General features: G+C 42.1%; 2 protein-coding genes across 3 annotated transcripts; one reads left to right on the top strand and one right to left on the bottom strand.

The window, feature by feature from the left end:
- Positions 1-1,273: 1,273 nt before the first annotated feature.
- CCDC127 (coiled-coil domain containing 127) lies at positions 1,274-6,379 on the bottom strand. Of its 2 annotated transcripts, XM_053937533.1 has the most exons (3): positions 5,902-6,379; positions 5,467-5,595; positions 1,274-4,816 (listed from the first exon to the last, which is right to left on the bottom strand). In XM_053937533.1, the coding sequence occupies exons 2-3, from the start codon at positions 5,585-5,587 to the stop codon at positions 4,143-4,145; spliced, it is 795 nt and encodes a 264-aa protein (XP_053793508.1). In that variant the 5' UTR covers positions 5,588-5,595; positions 5,902-6,379; the 3' UTR covers positions 1,274-4,142. The 2 variants fall into 2 exon arrangements, with proteins under 2 accessions (XP_053793508.1, XP_053793515.1); XM_053937540.1 differs by lacking the exons at positions 5,467-5,595; positions 5,902-6,379 and adding an exon at positions 5,225-5,445.
- A 74-nt stretch (positions 6,380-6,453) lies between these two features.
- Positions 6,454-21,699, top strand: SDHA (succinate dehydrogenase complex flavoprotein subunit A). The gene is made up of 15 exons (XM_053937525.1): positions 6,454-6,561; positions 9,185-9,271; positions 9,561-9,722; positions 10,499-10,642; positions 10,775-10,939; positions 12,042-12,190; positions 13,442-13,566; positions 15,867-16,035; positions 16,598-16,793; positions 17,603-17,774; positions 19,085-19,203; positions 19,572-19,683; positions 20,258-20,388; positions 20,913-21,026; positions 21,362-21,699. The coding sequence occupies exons 1-15, from the start codon at positions 6,496-6,498 to the stop codon at positions 21,446-21,448; spliced, it is 1,998 nt and encodes a 665-aa protein (XP_053793500.1). The 5' UTR covers positions 6,454-6,495; the 3' UTR covers positions 21,449-21,699.
- Positions 21,700-22,098: the final 399 nt, after the last annotated feature.

The following is a 22,098-nucleotide window of genomic DNA, read 5'->3' as shown; positions in this document are numbered from 1 at the left end:
ACCCCCAGAGGTATTTGGGCCGGAGAGCTCCGACGGTGCAGCATTAGGAGATGTGCTCCAGCGGAGCTCATGGGAACAGAGGATGCGGCTGCCGGCTGGAAGAGCCATCAGCCACAAGGGGGAAGCAGCATCCAGTGACACAAACACCAACCACAGCAGCTGAGCATTTTGTTCTGACTGCGATAAGTATATCAGAAATATAAACCTGTTATGAACACAAGAGTGAAGAGGCGTTTTTGCAGCAGCTGGACAGCCCGGGTGATCTCAGCACAGGGCTGTTGGGGTGCATGACTGTGAACAGCTGCTGTCACTGTTCTTACAATCGACCAGCTCTCTTCAAACTCTTCCATCCACAGACTCCTTGTTTCCAGAAGCATTTACTTCCAGTTTACTTCAGTTTACTTTCAGCTTTTGTTGCAGCAATCACTCAGCTGTTTTGCTGTGAAGTGGCCATTGCCTCACCGCTGAGCTACAATAAATTTCAGTGAGTTACTTCTTATCAGGTCCATCTGCTGTCTCAGATATGCACTGACCACTGAAAGCTCCTTGACCAGGCATTAAATAAACGACCAATAGATGTGGGCCTTGGCATGCATACCAGCAAAGCCTTCATACCCAGCTGCACCACAACTGCAACTATAACCTTGCCTTTCATTCTCTTTTCACAGCAATAACTCAAATTCCTTTGATGTCACCACAGTACCTGAACCGTTGACCACTGTTTGTGCCTTGTATCCTCCACAGAGGAACAATCAGTTTTCTCATCCTCACACAGGAGTGCTCAAAGTCATGCTTTACAGAGCCAGAGGATGGTGAAGAACTGTGTCAAATATAGATTGAGGATCATTTATTACAGGAAAAAGGATTTCCATACTGTCTGAACACTGTTCTAGAGCAGCTGGACTGCAGTTCTTCACAGAGAGCAGGAAGATGAGGGCAATGAAAAGCAGCTGACATGCAGAATGAGACATCTGAGGGATACTGAAGGAAGGTAGAGTATCCTACACAACATTCTGTCAAAGGAATGTCCCCAGTCTTTCAGAGGGATGGTCACCTTTAACCCCACATCTTCAGTTAATGCTCCGCACTTACCTGTTTAACAGTGTTCTTTTGTAAGAAAAGAACCTCATAACATATTCTTTTCTCAGCACCAAGACCAAAACTTTTTGCATGCTAATTTAAAAAAAATTACAATTTGGAAAGTCTGAATAAAGTAGCAAATTCCAGTTTCCCCACCCACCTTGCCCAAGTTACAAAACAGTGCAGAAATATGTAAAGGTTTTAATTATTATTGTTTAATAGCTGAGTGACAATTTTATAATAAATATAAGTTCATTAAATACTTTGAAAACAAATTATTCTTGCATTCTACATATGTATATGGGCAGTTCCAAACAATTAACCAATTCAGAACAAGTGCTGGGCAAGATAAAACTTACATTAGAATCTTCAGAATAACAACCTACAAAGGAGGAACATTTCTAAAATACATTGCATACCCACAAACATGAGTTTTGGAAGAAACCAACAGGACCAGTGATTCTAAATCAGTTATATATTTTTTAAAAGTCTTCTGAAATAACCCTTCTGTCTTGATACAATGATCTTCAAAGTGTCCATGAACAATAGTTGAATTAGTTGTACAAACAAATGACACTTCTAAAAAAGAGAAAGTGAATACCAAACCTTTACTACATCGCATCCAACCCTGTATATTCAAGTGTGTAAGGCTTGAATGTACATATTCATACTGAAAAAAATAGTATTTTACCCTTGATTATATTTTCTTTAAACATTTTGAGTGATATGAATAACAAACTATGAAAAAATGAAAAAGCGTAAAACCTTTGCTCTTTTGAGGCTAACTTATACAAATTCAAGGCATCAATCTCAAATACACTGGCACTGATTCGTGTCTGCTCTTAGTCAGCTGAGCAGCTTAACTGCCTGCAGGAACGTGTGAATTGTGCCACAGCTGGATGGTCACTTTCCACATCCTGAAAGAATTACACACGGGCTGTTATTCAAACTTATTTGTTCTCCTGGGCAATTAGACTGTGTGCCTACATCCAGCTTCAGCAGCTTAGCTCAGGGCGTCACACATAATTAGCAACTCAATTGTGTTGAGTTGCAAAAGCATCTCCCAACCAGAAAATGCTTGGCATCCTGACAAACTGTGGCCCTTCTGGTGTTTGTGATCTCTCTTTTTTCCTCCAAGTTTGTCTACTAAAACTTTATTTAAAAAAATCAATATGAAAAAAAGGATCAATAAGTCAACACAACAGTATAATTCGTACTACCAAGGTGAGCAAAATCTCAACTGGAAAACAGAGTCGTTGGGAAACATCTATTCTGCCTAGGAATTTTGTTTCATGTTAGATATTTCTACTTAGTAAGTGGATTAAGTTGTGCACATTGTTTCAAAAGATTTATCTGCTCTCTTCTGTGCTCAGACTAAAATGAAACCAGGAGAAAATAGTAAGAGAAAAAACCCACATCTGCAGGAAGATGGGCATTCACTTGGATTGCTTCCAAGCCATGGTTCTACATGGTTGCCTAGTGCAAACACATTTGTCAAGTCTACCTCTCAGTAAATAACAAACTGCTAATTAATGAACTGACAACCTACTAGCACAAATCAAAGTCAAGTAACAGAGAAGACTAGATGTTATAAATGCAAGGGTAAACACTGCCCCTTTGAGGTCTAAGGCTGGATTAGAAAGGGGGGAAGAAAAAAAATCTTATTATTTTAAATACATGGCACATTTGAAAAAAGGTTCCTACTGCTACAAGGCTCAAAGTTCTAAGAAATTTAAATGCACTGGGTTTTAAAGTTTTGTTTGTTGTTGGATTTTTTAAATCTGGATGTTTAATTTTTTAATTTATTATTTCACTGTACTTATTATTTTATTTTTTACCGAATCTATTTTATTTTACTAGCTAAATAAAAAAGCTCCCTTTCTTACAAGTTTGCAAAGCTTGTATATCTGTAGGCTTTCATGGTCATGTGTATGTAAAGTGGTGAACCACAAGCACAGAATTTCAGAGCTGCAGAAAAGAGTATGTACTTCAGTTCTGGGAGAAGGGAGACAGGTGGAGAGAGAGCAGTGGCTACCAGTGCAGGCTGCGTTTAGATTCCCATCTGCAAATAACAAACAGGACCTGTCCAAGGCAGAGCCAGATGCAATGGCAAGGAGGTTCCTGCAAGCAACCCAGGAGGCAGCCAGTGCCCTGAGAGGCAGAAGCAGCAGCATGGGGACATCCATAATGGTGGCACATTGTTGGGTTACAACTAAAACCCTGACTGAGAAAAAAACCAAGTATTCTTAAGGTATCTCCAATATATGAAAATATAACTTCCAGTTTATACATTCCCTAGAATTTGATAATGGGTCCCAAGTGCCAATGAGATATCAATCTGTTTCTTTATGTGTTATTTGAATTAGTAACTTCTGGATGTTTCATTCATAAAGCACAATTTGTATATTAAGCTGGATGACAATGCAAGACTGACTAATCTGAAACAGGATCAATCTATTCCACCCTCAGAATACTTTCACATACATACACATTCATGCATATATATATATATATATATATATATATATATATACTTGCACATACAGACATGTAAGACTCAGGTGTCAAGCAGCTGGCTCCAAAACCATCTCTCCCAAACATCTGTCTCAAAATCAGTCTTGCTTAAACAAATTTTTAAAAAATAATAGTAATAAAAGAAGACATTTTGAGACACCATGTAAAATGTCAGAGATAAGGAGCACAATGTGCTACCACAGCTAGGGGAGACAAATGACCATTCTCTGTTGCTGGAGTGTGACCATCAATGAGGCAAATCCCTCTAAACTGAGTTCTCTTTTGCTGCTTCTGATACCTGGGGAGCCGGCGTATCTCTATACTGCGCCACAAACCCACTCACGGAGTTCAGGAGCATGCACAGCTCACCAGAGCATCTCTTGTTAGTGAGAGGAAAGGCACCAGCACTGCACATGTCCCATGCAAACACAAGTGCAAGGAGAAGGAGAGACGGCAACACAGCAGAAGAATTTAACAGCTTCGGACTACGACTGTGATTGTCCCTACCATGCATGGTGGATCACATGGAATCCCACTGCTTCCCCTACTTAGCGTTTTCCTAACATGGCCTTTTCTACCCTCTTGAATTTCTGCAGTTCAACAGCTAGTTCCCAGTATCTCAGATACAGCCACATAAGCTTTCCATTTTGACTTCTGGTTCTGTTCAGCACATTGCCACAGTAGTTATCATGTTTGAAAATATCTTTTAAGCCACTCTCGACATGTAAAGCCATAGCAACAGGATTAGTTGCTGCTTTAACTAGCAGATTTTTCTCTATTTCTAGTCTCTGACTTCTGGGTACTAAAAGACTGCAGTAGATGTCCTGTCTTTCCTTCAGTCCCTCTTCAAATTCTTTTAGTAAAATATTGGCTCTCTGTTGCCACTCTTCTTCCTTTGCCAGGCAACTCTGGTACAAGGTACCTTCTGCTCCAGAGTGCAAAAGGACTTGCTTTTCTTGCTCCAACTTCTCCTGCTCCTGTTCTAGGAGCTTCCTCTCTTCTACTAGTTTGCGGCTCTGGGACACGAGGGCTTCACGGTAACTCAGGGTCCTGTTGCGTTCCTTTTCCAGCTCCACCTCCAGATGAGCAACAGCTCGACGATTCTCCGTGATTATATCCCGGTATTTGCCTTCCAGGTCTTTTTGTAAAGTTGACTCTTTTCTGTAGTACTCTTGTTTTTCCTTTTCTATTTCTTTCTGACATTCTCTGGTCCAGATCCAACCTATCACACATAAATGAGACTTCAGATGCAAGTATAACATGTAACAGTGAGGGGTATGATTAATTAGCCATGCCTGAAATGAAGCTACTAAGTGGTAAAAAACTTTCTTTCCTGCCCTTCACTTCTATTTACACGTCCCCACAAAATATATTTCTGTGGTCCCTATTTCACAGTGAGTCACTTTAAATGATCATGCTTTCTCTGAAATAAAATTTATTTCATTAATAAAATTTTATTTCTCTGAAATAAAATACCCCTATTCTTTTATTGTCTATACTAGCACTACTTAGATTAGAGAAGGAAAATGAAGTCACGGAGGAACAAACTGGAGGTTTCCGATGTGGATACTGCATGGAGAACTGTCTAGGCCCAGTAAATAAATACATCAGCAACATCTGCCACTGTTACCTCTGGGCTCTCCAGCACATCCTGTATCCATTTTTCTTGAGAGACCTTTGTATACCGGAGCTTATTAAATACGGATTCGTCTCCGTGTATGAAAAGCGGTCTTTGCCTTAGCGACACCAACAGCGCAGGTTGTTTACAGCACTATAAACAAGAAGGCCCGGGGAAGCCCTCAGGCGGGGCATGGCTCTGTCACCGCACTGCTCCAGGAGCCCCCCCCGGGCCGGGGGCCCGGCGCTACTCACGGAAGGCGGCCAGGCCCAGCATGGGGACCAGCAGGGCGTAATTCCACCGGCTGCCGTCATCGCCGGGATCGCGCCGATTGGGCAGGATGTTCCAGTTGGGAGGGTCATTTAAGTTATTCATGAAGGCACCTGCGATGCACAGAAGGAAGACGCGGCCTCAGCAGCGCGCACAGGGGCCGGGGCCGCTCCCGCCACCACCGTCTCCTCCCGCTGGGGGACTGGGAATTCTGCCCGAGCCCTTCGAACGGCGTCCCCGACACTTGGGAGCTTGGCCGCGCCCTGAGTGGCAGCCGCGGGGCGCGACACGGCCTGCCAGGCCCATCCCCGTTCCCGCTCCCGTTCCCGCTCCCACTCCCATTCCCGTCCCGCTCCCACCACGGCGGGACCCCCACGCACGAGCCCCGGAGCGCGCGAGCCCCCGGCGCTGCCACTCACCTGCCGGCCCCGCTCCCTTCCGGCCCGGCCCATCAGCCGGGAGAAAAAGGGGGTGGACGACAGAAGGGCTCGCCCGAGCCTGGAGCGCTGCCGGCCGTCCGTCCCCGCGCCTGGCGGGCCCTTTTTATCCCGTTAACGGCGAGGGCCGGAGGCAGCCGTGAGCGGCGTCTGGATCCCACCGTCTGGACTTGCCCAGTCTACTTTCTGTCCTAGAGAGACAGTACGGTCTTTCCTTCGCCCTTCTCAAATCTCATGTGTACGAAATGGTGTTTCTCACAACTTCAAAAAATTATTATGGCCTGTTTATGACGCAAAATTTCAGGCGCTGTCAGAGAGACAAAGAGGCAGAATCTTGCAGTATTGGAGCTCACCAGGGAAAAATAATGGCAGTAACACAATTCTAGTATTTTGGGGTTTTTTAAATGTTCTCCACGCTCAAAACAAGAGCTGTTTTAGAAATCTTCCGTCACGCAACTCTTGGGTGGGATCGCTCTGGTTGCCCTCCCTTTCGGTACTGTTGGTCTGACCCGCCGAGCCCCGCGCGTGCGCCCTGCACTCCCGCTCCCGCTCCCCCCACAAAGTCCGCGGTGCGTGATGGCGGCGGCGGCTGCGCGGGGGCTGGCGAAGCGCTGGCTGCGCCCGGCCGCGGCTTCCCGGGCGGTGAGTCCCTGTCCCTGCCCTTGCTCCTGCCCCTATCCATGTCCTTGTGCCTGTCCTTGCCCTTGTTCCTGCCCTGCTTTCCCGCCGGCGGCGGTCCGGTTCCGCTGTCTCCTCTGTGACCTTGACTCGCTCGGTGATCTTCCCAGCCCCGGCAGGTTCGGTTCCTCCGGTGCTGTTTTGGAGCGGCACACGACCTCGCAGCTCGTGTCCCGGGGGCAGGTTCCTGGGAGTAGGTGGTTGTGGGCATGGCTGGGCCGCGTCTCCCGGCTCGGGAAGCGAGCGCCGTAGCCTGAGGCCCTGAGCAGTGTTTTGAGGGAGGCAGCGGGAAAGGGATGTGCTGGGGAATGGCCCTGCAGGAGCCTGGCGGGTGCGGCCCGAACACCGGGATAGAAAGCTCGCCGCAGACTCATTCTGTATCAGCAAAAGTGCGCACAGGAAGACCAGGGAAGTGATTGTGCTCCTGTACTCGGCCCTGCTGAGGCCACACCTCGAGTGCTGTGTTCAGTTCCGGGCTTGTCACGAAGGACACTGAAGTGCTGGAGCGAGTCCGGAGAAGGCAAGGAAGCTGGTGAAGGGTCTGAGCACGAATCCTGTGAGGAGCAGTTGAGGGAGCTGGGGGTGTTAAACCTGGAAGAAGGGAGGTTTAAGAGGGAGTTTATCACTCTCTACAACTGCCTGAGGAGAGGTGACTGGAAGGGAGGAAGTGGCCTCAAGCTGCACCAAGGGGCGTTCAGATGGGACATCAGGAAGAATTTTTTCACAGCAAAGGTGACTAGACGTTGGAATAGGCTGCCCAAGAAGGTGGTGGAGTTACCATTCCTGAAAATGTTTAAGGAAAGGCTGGATGTGACACTTAGTGCCATGGTCTAGTTGACACAGTGGTGTTTGGTCATTATGGTCTCAGAGGCCTTTTCCAGCCTAATGCATTCTGTGATTCTGGATGTGTGTGGGAACCCAGTGTTTATCTGAGTTGCTTGAACCTGGCTGGTGGTTGTGTCCAGAAAGGGCTGCTGAGGAGTCTGGCAGGTTTGTGTTAGGGAGCTGTAAGTTGTGCATGAAGGCTTGTTCTTCTCCAGGGTGAGGTGGGAGTTTTCAGTTTCTTCCCACTGTTCTCATCCTGCATGCCCATAACAAGCTTGGGATTACAAAAGTGGGCTGTAGTTGTATTACAAAGCAAGTGCAGAAAAGACAACTGCAGAGAGAGGGAGAGGTTTAAAGAGTGTCTCCATATTTTAGATGACAGTGAGCTGTCCCTGATTGAACCTTTAGTTTCAAAACGGCCATGATCCTCCTGGTGGCATAAAAATTCAGGATTACTGCACTCAGTGTTTCCTTCACACTTAGTGTGACATCTTTTTCTGCTCTGTGGGCTTTTGTTCATGCTCAAAGCCTGGTAACAGCAGTGTGGAACAGGAAAAGAGTAGCTGCCTGGAGGAGAGTACTGGTGGAACTCCTTATGATTAGGTGATAGGAACTGATCTCATTCCAAGATGATTGCAGAAACCAGAGGTAGCAAGTGTAATGACACAGTATATTTGCTGTTATGCAAGAAGATAATTTGAGGAAACTGGTATGAGAAATGATAAAACTAGGTTGAGCTAAGTGTACTGGAGTTCACTTCAGGGATTTGGGAAGAAGTGGACATTTGGGGAGGGAAGAGCTGCTTGTTAGCATATTGTAGAGTGGTGGGATCATGAATGTAATAGCTGCAGATATCACTCCAGTGCATTTTAGGTTATATTTCAAATAGGGAAGTGCTGATGTCACTGGATAGGTTCCCGATGTGGCTTTGTGTTGCTTTTCTCAGCAATCATACATGCTGAGTTAGGCTTATTTTTTGAACTGTGTTAAGAAGGAATACCAGGTTCCAATACCTTGGAGAGGTGGAGACTAACATTCTGACTGTTTTAATCTTATCAAAGCAAAGACTGCATACTTAGTAGATTTGGGTGTGGTGTTTGTTGGTTTGATTTGGTTTGGTTTTGAACAAGTCAGGGGGAAGGGAGTGATACTGCATAACTTGCATCCTTGTGCAAAGTTTACGTATTAATAAATGGTTCTGAATTGGTCACTAATTTCATAAAGAATAATATAAATATCTCTGACTTTTGAAGCAATACTCAGCTGAAAGAGCATTCTCTACAACCTTTTTTAATTTTCAGTACTGTGACCACCTGAAATAATTCAAATTCTGAGAATTACTTGACAGGAGAGTAATTTTCCATTACTTCCCATAGTTCCCACAAAGCTTCATCTTTGCTTAATTATGAAAGAACTGCAAGAATACTTCAGCATTAATTACAGACATATTCTTCTGTCGGTGCAGCCTCAGACAGGCCTGAGAGGCTGGTCACTTATTGATGAAGTCAATAACGGATAGTCTGGGACACCCTGTTAACTGCAGGCTATTCTCTCATCAGTCAAACCTTTTTTGATTATATACCATGATTATAGGAAAGCCAGAAATTCAGTACGTGTAGCTCTAGAATTCATTAATACTCTTGTATATGTGCTACCAGTGGTGAGTGAAGATTTGTTATAAATGTAGGGTAGCTGAGAGTGCCGTAAGTCTATCCTGTGGAAACATTTGTTCCATAATAGTTGTCTTTGCTTCTTCCCGTAGTGGCCAGCAGCGTGCCAGGCTCCCTCACGGAACTTACACTTCACAGTCTATGGAAAGAAAAATGCCTCCACGAAGGTGTCTGACTCGGTATGTCTGTACTTTTTATATCGTGATTCAGTAATGCGCTTAAGGCTAGACAGGCATGAAACTTTCGGGCTTTTACTGGAGCGCTGTGTTCAAGTGCTTTGTGAGACTGAGTTGCTGAAGTGTGTGGCCCTTTTTAATGACAGTTTCCAAGCAAGAGGGTATAACAAATGTAGCAATTGCTGCAAAAGTCTGTTGAGAACATTATACCAATCCTGCTTGTGTTTTTATGAAGCTTTTTTGATTTATCTTGAACTATTTGTGATCATAACAAAGTGATTTATTTTTCCAGATTTCTACACAATACCCAGTAGTGGACCATGAGTTTGATGCAGTTGTTGTGGGTGCAGGAGGAGCAGGTCTGCGGGCTGCCTTTGGTTTGTCAGAAGCTGGGTTTAACACAGCCTGTGTTACCAAGCTGTTTCCTACCCGCTCTCATACTGTTGCTGCACAGGTGAGAAATGAAGCAGAGCAGCTGTTTAAAAAATGCCTGCTGTCAGAAAGCTGATTTGGATGTAGAATAATTATAAAATGGTTTGATTGGAAGGGACATTAGGGGTTACCCAGTTCCAATGGCCTTGCCATGGGCAGGGATTCCACACATTAGATTAGATTGCTCAGGACCCCATCCAACCTGGCTTTGAACACTTCTAGGAATGGGGCACTTGAACATCTTGTTTCAAAGCCGTGCTTCTTTTTATAAATATCTCATATTTATTTGAAACTTTTAGAGGGTAGGATATAATAAAATCACAGGATCATTAAGTTTGGGAAAGACCTCTAAGATAAGAGCTTAACCATGAACTTCTAACTGCCAGACTTTATATTAGGTAACAGGTACATTTCATTTTGCTTCCAAGCTAATGACGTTGCAAGACACATTTTTTTAAATGCAGTTGTTTTCTCACTTGCAGTTGTTCTTAAAACCCTTATTTCCCCTTATGTTTTTATTTCATTATACTGCCTCTTTTTTCTTCCCCGTTTCTAAACACTATCAAATGCAGTGCTGTTTCTCTGCCTGTCATGTGACTGTGATTCACTGTGTTACACAAAAAAGCAGGACAAGCCATTGTGAAACTGAGGAGTTTCACAGCCACATTAAATCTGGCTTAACTATATTTCTTGTGCACAGGTGCATATCTGGTATGTGATTTTTAATAGAAATGAGGTAAACCTACTAAAGTTGTATTTGAGTAATGTAATTCCAGGAAAATGGATTTCCGTTTTCAGGGAGGGATCAATGCTGCTCTGGGGAACATGGAGGATGATAACTGGAGGTGGCATTTCTATGACACAGTGAAAGGGTCGGACTGGCTGGGTGACCAGGATGCCATACACTACATGACTGAGCAAGCCCCAGCTGCGGTGATAGAGGTGAGACTCGTGGGATTTGATGTCAGCTGCAGTTATAAATAGCACAGGCTAGCTTCCATGGAGATCTTCTTAAAATAACTCGTCGTATTGTGATGCACAAGAGTTTCTGATGCTTGTATTTGGGTTCAACAGCTGGAAAATTATGGGATGCCGTTCAGCAGAACTGAAGAAGGAAAAATCTATCAGCGTGCATTTGGTGGACAGAGTCTTCAGTTTGGAAAAGGAGGACAGGCCCACAGATGCTGTTGTGTTGCAGACAGGACTGGACATTCACTCTTACATACTCTGTATGGCAGGGTAAGCAGTTGTGAACTTAACTTGGTTTGGGTTTTTGAGTTTGCATTTACTGATTTTTTTTCCCCCTAGAATTTGAAAAAAAAATCAAACCCAAATAGAACAAACATGTAGCTATTCATACACAAAGGAAGATTCCAGGGGAATGGCTTACAGCAGTTCTGGGTTATCTTCCTTCCTGAGGCAATGTGGAGGGATGAAGACAGTAGATGCTGATTAGTGTACACTGTCAGTTTTGTGGTCTGGACTAGTTCTGCACTGTTAGTACTTTTCTGTCTGTTAACTAGATCCAATGAGAATTTATGTCAACTTTTCCCCAAAAGCCCTTTTTTTCCAAAAATTTAACAAAGCAGCATTGGGAAACTCTGAAAAGAGGTACAAGCCAGCATTTTTTTTCACTCATGTTCAAACTGGGAGGAGGGGGAAACAAGGTGTAAATGAATTAAGGCCTACTGTGCATTCCTGAGCTTGTTCTATGGCAAGTAAGTGACTAGTGTTCCAGCATGTCTGCCTATTAATTCTACAAACCATAATTGAGGGAAGTGTTGGCTATTTGAAAATGGTAGTGAGCTACTTGAGACCAGAAATTCAAGTACCTGCTAGCTACTGTTTTTTAATTACTTGGTAGCCAGCTAATTGCTCTCCTCCAGGTTTGCAGTGTTGTATTGCTGTTTTGTATTGCTGCTGCAATACAAATGCTCCTCTGATCCCTGAGGGCATGAAAGAATGCTTGACTCAGTGCCTGCTGCTCCTGCTGGTTTATTTGGCTCCAGGAGGTGTTTCTCATTTCTCTGGGAGGGCTTAAGCACAGCGTGCTTCTACATGTATGGAGCACTGCAGCTGGCTAACGTGTTGCCAAATGTACACTGAATTGACAGGTCCTGCTGCCTAGCTCCTGACTGCTCAGAATTAAGTGCTTTTGCTGCTACTTGTATCTTTAAAAGCTAGAATGGATTAATTTGCAAGTTCTTTAATAAATAGCTATGAGGAAGCACTCTTCCCTGAGAGTTGGTGGGGATGTTTTTATTCTGATACAGCCCATGTGCATTGACAGTTTTGAAGAGAGGTTACTTCAGTAATAGTTCCTTTTGTAATTTTCCTCCAGTCTCTACGATATGATACAAGCTACTTTGTTGAATACTTTGCCTTGGACTTACTTATGGAGAATGGAGAATGCCATGGTGTTATTGCCCTCTGCATTGAAGATGGAACCATACATCGTTTTAGAGCAAAGAACACGGTCATTGCCACTGGGTAAGGTAACATTTGTGATGAAGGTCCAAAACTTGGGAGTGTTACCAGCTGGAAGTTTGTATGCTTTTATGTGTGTTTGGATCCACAGTGTGGAAAAGATACATTGACTGACAGAACATAATTTATAGGTTCATTCCCCCCGCACTAAGAGGAATATAACTGAATTCTCTCATTCCCTCTGAAAGAAGGCACATGCTAATTTTGTGACCAAGTATAAATTTGGTATGACTAACTTTGAATTCTAGAAAAATTACATAAAGTAAGAATGTGTAAGAGTAATATATATGAATCAGATGGTCTTTGATTTTTTAAAAAATGCTGTTTAAAACAGACATTGTTGTAATGCTGCCAACATGTCTGTCTGTAGAGTTCTGAACTTCCTGTAGGAAACAGCTTTTGTCAAAATTCCAGAGACTCTATTTCATTAAGATACTGCCACTGTAATTCTAACTGTTCTAGGATAAAATTATCATAATATGAGTGTTACTTTACTTGGTTGTAAAGTTTGTGTATGTTTATTAGAATGCTATTTGCGTTAGTCTTTTGCTTCTTATGGCTCTCTCCTATCTCAATATGAAAAATATTTATAAATGTATCTGTGAAAGATACACTTAAAAATAAATTTATAAAAGGTTGCCTACATAATTTGTCTTTCTCATGTGTTTTTCATGCTTGTGTACTTTGAGGTACATGGAATATGTATATTGCTATTTCTTTTGAGAGTTTGTCCTGAAATTGGGGTGATTGGCTGTTCTCAATAATATTGAAGGCTAACCTAGATGTTTGCAGCATAATAATCCATGTTTAATACACGGACACCTAAGTTTTTAAATCTAAGAATATAAAACCATGACCATATGGGCAATCGAAACCATCATTATATGGTATTTTTTATAAAACTGCTAGTGATAGTTCAAATGAAACGGAATGGTCTGAATTGAGAGAACTTTCTGAATTAACTTTTTTTTTTTTCTGAAAGAAAGGCTTCTGATATTAACCTAACAATCCTGCTTTGGAATTGGTTTTCTTTTTCTTCAACCTTCTGTTGCCAGCCATTTTTCAAGTATGGTTGAACAAAACTGGGCTAAACCAGTTTTGTTTTCTTTTGATTGAAAATAGTACAGGAGATGGTAAAACTTAAGCACTTTTCTTATAAACCCTTTCCACTGTTGTGCAAACAGCATAGAGGTATGTTGTAGTGATGTTTTACTTTTTCTTCCTATTAATTCTGTTAACTTTTGTGTTCTGCAGTGGATACGGCCGCACTTACTTCAGCTGCACATCTGCTCATACCAGTACTGGTGACGGCACTGCCATGGTCACACGAGCTGGGCTCCCTTGCCAGGACTTAGAATTTGTGCAGTTTCACCCTACAGGTACCAAATATGAAACTTACATCGTTATTTTATATATATATATATATATATAAATAACATATAAATATATAAAAAGATATATAAAATATATATATTATATATATATATGAAGCTTACAGCATTATTTTTAATGAATTTAACAGATTTTTATGTTGTTTTAAAATGTCACAGAATTACACAGTATGCTGAGTTTGAAGGGATCCATCAGGTTCTTCGAGTCCAACTCTTGGCCCTGCACAGGACACCCCAAGAGTCACACCATGTGTGACACTGCCTGAGAGCAGTGTCCAAACACTTCTTGAACTTTATCTGGCTTGGTCCTGTAACCACTCCCCTGGGGAGCCTGTTCCTGTGCTCAGCCACCCTCTGGGTGAAAAACCTTGCTCTAATATCCAACCTAAACCTCCCCTGACACAACTTGAGGCCATTTCCCTTGGGTCCTGTCACTGGTCACCACAGAGAAGAGATCAGTGTCTGCCCCTCCTCTTCCCCTCACAAGGAAGTTGCAGACTGCATTGAGATCTCCCTTCAGTCTCCTCCAGGCTGGACAGACCAAGTGACCTCAGCTGCTTCTCATTCAGCTTCCCCTCAAGACCCTTCACCATCCTTGTTGCACTCCTTTAGATGCTCTCTAATTGCTTAATGTCTTTGTTATATTGTGGCACCCAAAACTGCCCCCAGCACTCGAGGTGAGGCTGCCCCAGTGCAGAGCAGAGTGGGACAATCCTCTCCCTTGCCTGGCTGGTGATGCTGTGCCTGATGCCCTCCAGGACACACTCGGCCCTCCTGGATGCCAGGGCACTGCTGACTCATGGTCAATTTGCCATTGATCAGGAACCCCAGGTCCCTTTCCATGGCACTGCTCTCCAGCAGCTCATTCCCCAGTCTGTCAGTACATCCAGGGTTGCTCTATCCAGGGTGCAGAATCCAGCATGTTCCCTGTACTTCATACAGTTGGTGATTGCCCAGCCCTCTTAATTTGTTGGGGTCTCTCTGCAGGGCCTCCCTGCCTCTGAGGGAATCAACAGCTCCTCCCCGTTTTGCATTATCTGCAAACTTGTTCAGTAACCTTTATAATCCTGTGTCCAAGTCATTTATGAAGAGCACAGGACCTAAGACAAAGCCCTGTTGGACTCCAGTAGTGACAGGTCACTGGAATGTTGTCATCTCAAGTGTGATGACAACACTGCCCTTTTCTGTGGCATTTGAGTAGTTGTTTTTGAGTGACGTGTGTTTAAACTTGTCTGGAGCTGCTGTTGTTAAATTTGAGAATAAGACATATAATGTGAGAAAGGTCTCAGCTGTTCTAATTTAAAGAGCAGTTTAATATTTTGAGGTGCTGTCCTTACAATGCTAAGTAAGAAGTTTTATGAATTACAAGCTGAAAGTACCTCTTAAACTTATATTTCCATTGTCCTTAATATTTTAAGGGGTTTGGTATTAGATACAAGAGTAATGGGATAGGTGCAAATGTTAGGGAATTAGATACTAGCATCTTCAATGAAGTGGGGTAGTTGAAGTTAAGGTGTATAAATAGAGAACTGTGGTTTTCTAGCACGTGATCAGTATCTGAACTGTGGATAACAATGATCCCAAACTAGATTTGTAGCTAATGAAATGCTTCATTTTAACTCATGACACGATTTTTGTAAATGGTTTGCATAATTTTAGTGTTACTGCTATATCATAGAGATCCAATGTTCCTTTGACTTAAAGTTTTTCTAGTTAAAGAAGCTTCACTGCTTGTATGATAATTCTGTAGCTTTTAAGATAATTATCAAGTGCATGAGTTAGTTTGCATTTTTGTTGTCTGTGATCACCAATGCTGCAGAATAACAGACAGGCCTTCCTTCTCTAAAGGAAAAGGATACCAAGTAAGCTTTTAAATTCCACAGGATTTGAAGCCATCCTGTACTGCTTCAGCACAGAAGAGGGAACAAAAATGAGAAATGGACCTTGAAATAATTAACTTTTGGTTTATTAAACATCTTAAAATAATTGCTGAAGGTCTGCAAGGTCTTAATAAAATTCTCCTGATGTGTTGATAGGTGCAGATCACTTCCAGTTTTAATATTTGAAATACTGTGGGTGTTTCAAATCAACTTGCTTACCTTTTGGAAAGAGTGTTTAAAAGGAATAACAACACTTGAGGGGCAATTCCTTGAGGTTTGATTAGGGTGGAATAAAATCTGCACCTCTGATTATTTTCAGAAGACCTTGTTTATTATGAACACTGGTTCATCCTGACTGTGAAGCTGTGTGGTGAAATCTCCTTTGATGGCATTTTCGTTCTTGAACAGGTATCTATGGGGCTGGCTGCCTTATCACAGAAGGATGTCGTGGAGAGGGAGGTATTCTGATCAACAGTCAAGGTGAAAGATTCATGGAGAGATACGCACCTGTTGCTAAGGATCTGGCTTCCAGGGATGTAGTGTCTCGTTCTATGACCATAGAAATCCGTGAGGGAAGGTCAGTTAAATGCTCTTAACAAAGCTGCTGAATGAGCTCGTAATCATGCTAGACTGTGAAGTGCAATAGTTCCTTTGATGAGCACATGGTAATTCATGAGAGTGAGCTTTAATGACTGTTATGCTAATCTCTGTGTATAAGGCAGAAATCTTTCTTGTAAATTCCTAATGATACTGACAGGGAACAGATGATGTTCAGAGTCTCCTGTTTGAATTCAGTTGCTCAAACAAGTTTAATGTATATGCTCTTACTGCAAACAAAATAATTTGGTGCTCTGTTGTCTTGACTAATTACCACGTTTTACATATTTCTGCAGAGATGTAATAATTGAAAGTCTTAAATAATGTGAATTACTGTGAAAAGAAAGCTGGGAGTTGAAAAATGGCCTCAATTCAGCCAAGTACCACAGTCTTATTAAATATGCTAGATATTAATTTTTGTCAGATAACATTTGAAAAATAACCTTTATTTATTTTCACAAATGAAACAAACTGGATTAGAAATGATACTAGTGTTTGTTAATTGCTGTTATGTATTCCAGTGTTGATTTTATTTTTGCTAGGGGCTGTGGTCCTGAAAAAGACCACGTGTACTTGCAGTTGCACCACTTGCCACCACAGCAGCTGGCAACCCGTCTCCCAGGGATTTCCGAAACAGCCATGATATTCGCTGGAGTTGATGTCACTAAAGAGCCTATCCCTGTCCTGCCTACTGTGCATTATAATATGGGAGGTATTCCTACTAACTACAAAGGCCAGGTGAGGAATACACGTCACTTTTGGGCTGTATTTTCATCATCAAACTAAGAAATTACTTTCCAAATAGAAAAGCAGTAAGAATGTTTTTCATAAATGTAAGGATGGTTAATACTATTTTAAATAATAATAATGATGTCAGAGTACTTAAAACACACAATCTTTTAGGTTTTTTAAAATAACTTCATAACCATGTTCCAGTCCATCTTGAGATGGGAATTCCAAGAAACATCTAAAATGAAGCTACTGGCAGGTCTGACAACAATTCTGTGTTAATTAAGCTGAGGATAATATAATTGAACATAGATCAAAGTAGGGCTCTGTTGCATTCTGTAGCATGGATTAATGTGTATTATTCCTCTGTAGTTCATGTAATGTAAACACTAAAGCAGATCCTCCAACTGACACTAGTTGGAAATCTGTGATGGTGTCAACTGAATTTATCTCTTCATGTACTTGTTAAATTTCAATGTAAAATTTTGCCTTAGAAGCATGTGCAGATTAGACTTTATTCCTGTGCGTTTCTGACTTGCTGCAGAATTGTGGTGAAGCAGAACTATGCACTCATCATAAGAATATATAAGGAAATCTTGGCGTTTAGTCCTGTCTGCATTTACATACTGATGTAAATGTATGTATTTGCATTTCTACTTGCCCTTTAGAGCTAAGATAATTCTGTGTTGAGAGCTGGAAGAAACTTCAGGTTGCTGTGTTCCATCCTTACATGCACGTGGCCTTTGCAAGTAAGGAGGTTAGCACTGTTTCAGAGTGTTTTCAGTGGCTGAGTATTAATGGAGTGTGTGCCATGTCAGGTGATCACACACGTGAATGGTGAGGATAAGGTGGTGCCCGGGTTGTACGCCTGTGGGGAAGCGGCCTCTGCATCTGTCCATGGTGCAAATCGACTTGGAGCAAACTCCCTTCTGGATTTGGTGGTCTTCGGTCGTGCTTGTGCCCTCACTATTGCAAATACATGCAAGCCTGGTAAGTCTCAGTTTTCTAGACATTTGCCTTCATGATGTAATTTCTGCCCAACGACGAGTTGTTGCTACCTGATTCAAATTTAGAATGATACTCATAGGCTCTTACTTGTTTGAAAAGGAAGAAACTGGTGTTTATGCTTTTGGTAGGCGTGTTCTGTGCCAGGCAAATGTTATGATGTTACTATTTGCTTTGTAATCGATCCTTTGAAAACTAGAATTGAGCCAATGCTATTGGCAAGAGCAGTTAGGAATTTTGACAAATTAACACAGACTATTGAATGTGAAGACTGTATTTTCTACATACTGCACCATCTTCTACATCAAAATGTAATCTGTTTTACACTTGGCACTTCAGTAAAGTGGAATTTGCTGCCACCTTGCTGATACATTTGTAAGAACTGATGTGCAAGTGGTGAGAGAGAGATACTAAAAATTGCAATGTCTCATTCACTGTATTCTCACTGCTGAATCTTACGTATTTTAAAATAATCTGGTTCAGCAACAATTATTGACCTGAGAAAACAAAGAAGCAAGCCCTCCCTTCTAATCCCCAACAAAATACTGGACATGGCAGTTACATTACCAGAGCAGCTAGAGTCCATAAATAGTCATCTGTTTTCTTACTGCTTAATGTCCAAACTGCACCAACTGCTGAGACTGATGATTCCTCATGGAATCAGCCTAGATCTTGTGGTGCCTATTTGGTCCAGCTTTGTGCCAACATTTTTTTGAATCTTTCTGTGGCTCTTTAGAGTTATAAATTGTAGAAGGGGGTTTATTATTCTGAATGCAAAGCTATATGTGAGATGAACTGTGCTGGTAAGATGCTGTGTCTGCTTTGTTGCCCAGTAACATGTACCTTCCAGTATTAGAGGCAAGATGCAGAGCTCATGTCTGCCAGGCTTATTGACTGCTCCTGGTCCCTTACACATCCAAGAAAAGGTAGGAGGTTTGGGAGTGAGGAGATGAGGAAAGCAAAGCAGTAGGTGGTACGGACCACGGGCTTATTCCATAGTTTAGAAGAATTTTCATCAATTGCTGCTTCGAAGGAATGAACAGCAGAATTTTGCGAAACCTGTAAAATCTTTATTAATTGTTGTAGGAAAGAATAGGATTCATATTCCACTGATAGCTTTAAATATATGGATACAATTGGTGTGACTTCAGGAAAGTTACACTTAGTGTGCACCTCAGAGGAAGAAAACAGATTATGCTTTACTTAAATCTGATTTTTAGTAATTGATAGTCTCTGAAACTGCCAGAAACCAAACCCAAGCCTGACTACCAAACTTACTGAAATTTTCTTATTAGGAGAACCAGTTCCCCCCATTAAACCAAATGCTGGTGAAGAGTCAGTTGCTAATCTTGACAAGTTAAGGTTTGCTAATGGAAGCATAAGAACTTCAGAATTGCGACTTAACATGCAGAAGGTAAGCCTGGGGAAACTCTCAGGGATAGGGTGGGACAAGCTGCAAACAACTGGGGTTTGGTGACTTGGCAAAATGCACTTCAGGATTTGCCATGCAGAAGAAAAAGTGTGTGAGAAGATTGTGTGTGCAGCAAAGGTTATATCACTTGTTAATTCCTTCTTCCCTTCATGGTCATTCCCTTGTGTAGTTTACCTGCTGTATAACAGAGTGGGGTTTCAGTTGTTTGGGGTGAATGGAAGAATGTGGTGTTTTTCAGGCTGCAGACAAGTTTGAACTCAGAACAGCTCTGTATCAAGCTCTTCTGGAGCTAAGGAAGTTATGCTTTCATATGCAGCATATCAAACTGATTTTGTTTTACTGTGTTGCAGGCAATGCAAAACCATGCTGCTGTATTTCGTACTGGTTCTGTACTCCAAGAAGGCTGTGAGAAACTTAGCCAGATTTATGGTGATCTGGCTCATCTGAAGACTTTTGACAGAGGTAATTTGATAGTAAAGAACACACCTTGTTCAGAGTACTCCAGGAAGAGTGTTGGTGGCTTTGTTTTTCATTGTTTTTTTTGGTTTTTTTTCTGTAAACCTAACGTGTTTCTTGAATTTTTGGCTGAAGATTTTGACCATTTTGAATATTTCAAAATATTTTGTAGAGCCCTACTTACTAAACATGGAAATCAGGTAAAATACTTGACCTTTGCAGTTGTTTTCTGGTTGAAAAATCTTTCAAAGAAGCAGAGACTGAAATTGGATTTAAATGTGTAGGGTACAAACTGCCCTCAGAACATGATGTGAAGTTGTCCAAATACTAAGATGAATGATGAACTTTGTCAGAATCTTCTGAAAGGTGGGAGTTGCAGAGAGGTAGCAAGACTATTTGTAGGCTGAGCACTCGGTTTTCATTTCTCCAGCTGAGCAGATCACAATGCAGACAGATACTGCCATGTCCTGTGGTATATTTTAAGAGAACTTGGTTATTTAAGTGCAACTCACTCACCAAAGGTGCGTTCACTCACTCTTGTTTGTAGACTATCTTCCATAGTATTTTAATATTTCACCAGGCATTGTGTGGAACACTGACTTGGTGGAGACGCTCGAACTGCAGAACCTGATGCTTTGTGCTCTACAAACCATTTACGGTGCTGAGGCTCGCAAAGAGTCCCGAGGTGCCCATGCCAGAGAGGATTATAAGGTATGAATGTTTTCTGTGACCTGAATGTAGGATTGAATCTCCTTGTTATGTGTCCTCAGATGGATTATTTTAAAGTTGTAACATCTTCAAAGTACAGTCTTCAGTGTTAAGATTAGTGTAGTATTTTTTTGGGGTCCTATTTGTTATGCTCTGTCTCTTATTTGTTATTCATAAAAGGACCAATACATAGAACACTGGGAATGATCTTGAGAAGAGTTGTTCCATGTGCACATCTGAGTGCTTAGAGACCTCTAAACCAGGACTATAGTAATAATGTCACGGATGCATAAACAGGATGTAAGGATGCATAAACAGAATAATTGTCCTATGCAAGGAAAGTTACCTTAGAGCCCTTGTTAAGCCTGAGCATTTCAAACTGGACACGGGCAGTGTTAAGAGAAAGCTTGCTGTGCGTTCAGAGACATGCTGGGTTACAGGTGTAACTGAAATGCAGCTAACCTCGTGTTTGTAAAGTGGTTTGCACATACAGCTTCTGGTCTGTACTAATATAATTTTCTCCCTAGTTACGGGTGGATGAGTTTGACTACTCTAAGCCACTCCAAGGCCAACAGCGGAAGCCATTTGAGGAGCACTGGAGAAAGCACACCCTGTCATATGTGGATATCCCAACTGGGAAGGTACTTTGAGCATAGTGCTTGAGGATCTTTTTTGCTTTTAACAGCTGTTCTCATAAACAGCCTTGGAAATTGTGATAATCCTGCACTGTTGATCTTTGGGAAGTGACTTTGCTATTCGAGTTGGAATTGTGTTTCCCCTTATGTCAGGCTAACTCAAAAGCTTTTTTCTTCTAATGGTGACAAAATGTGTTGTTGGGTGTTTAGTAGAACCAGATTTATGGTATTTCAAAGATAGAACTGAATTCTGACCCTATAAAAATCTTAACTTTTGGGGTTTTTTGGATCTCATTCTCTAATCTTGTTGTCCTGAACTTCTTTGTTCCCTTTTGTTTTAGGTTACCTTGAAGTACAGACCAGTGATTGACAAGACTTTGAATGAGGAAGATTGCCAGACAGTCCCACCAGCGATCCGCTCATATTAGCAGCTTCCATCTCACTTGAAGCCCTCTCCCAGAGGGGCCAGTGTACATAAGCATAGCACAAGCAAACCAAAATTCACTTAGGAATGAATGGAAAATGCTGACAAAACCTTTCTCCAGCTTGTATCCTGCTGTGGCTTACTGTACATTTATTAAAAGTGGAATGCAGAACAGCTTATGTTCTTCCACTCATCTGTCAAAAGGGACAGCGAAAACACAAAATGTGTCTAAATAAAGTAATTACAAGTCTTGTATTTGTTTGAATATTCTGATCTGTGTATTATTGCAATGCTCTTATTGTGAATGTGTAGTTATTTCCATATTTCAAGAGCAAGAAGTGTGCTCAGTGACAGGAGAAGGGGCAAGTGGGCACAAACTGAAGCACAGGAATTTCCATCTAATTATGAAGAGGATGATCTTTACTTTGAGAGTGGTGGAGCACTGGAACAGGCTGCCCAAAACGGTTGTGGAATCTCCTCGGGAGATACTAAAAGCCTGCCCAGATGTCATCTTGTGCAGCCTGCTCCAGGTGAACCTCCTAGCACAGGGGGACCTCCAGAGATCCCTTCCAACCCCAGCTATTCCTTGCAATAGTTTTAGACAAGATGGAGATGCTGAATTTTGTGATGTGGGGACTTAAGCATCTTAGTTTC

Source organism: Vidua chalybeata, chromosome 1 (assembly GCF_026979565.1).
Source record: "Vidua chalybeata isolate OUT-0048 chromosome 1, bVidCha1 merged haplotype, whole genome shotgun sequence".
In the NCBI taxonomy this organism is placed as follows: domain Eukaryota; kingdom Metazoa; phylum Chordata; class Aves; order Passeriformes; family Viduidae; genus Vidua; species Vidua chalybeata.
Note: the sequence above shows the minus strand (reverse complement) of the source record. Positions and strands in the feature narration are given on the sequence as shown.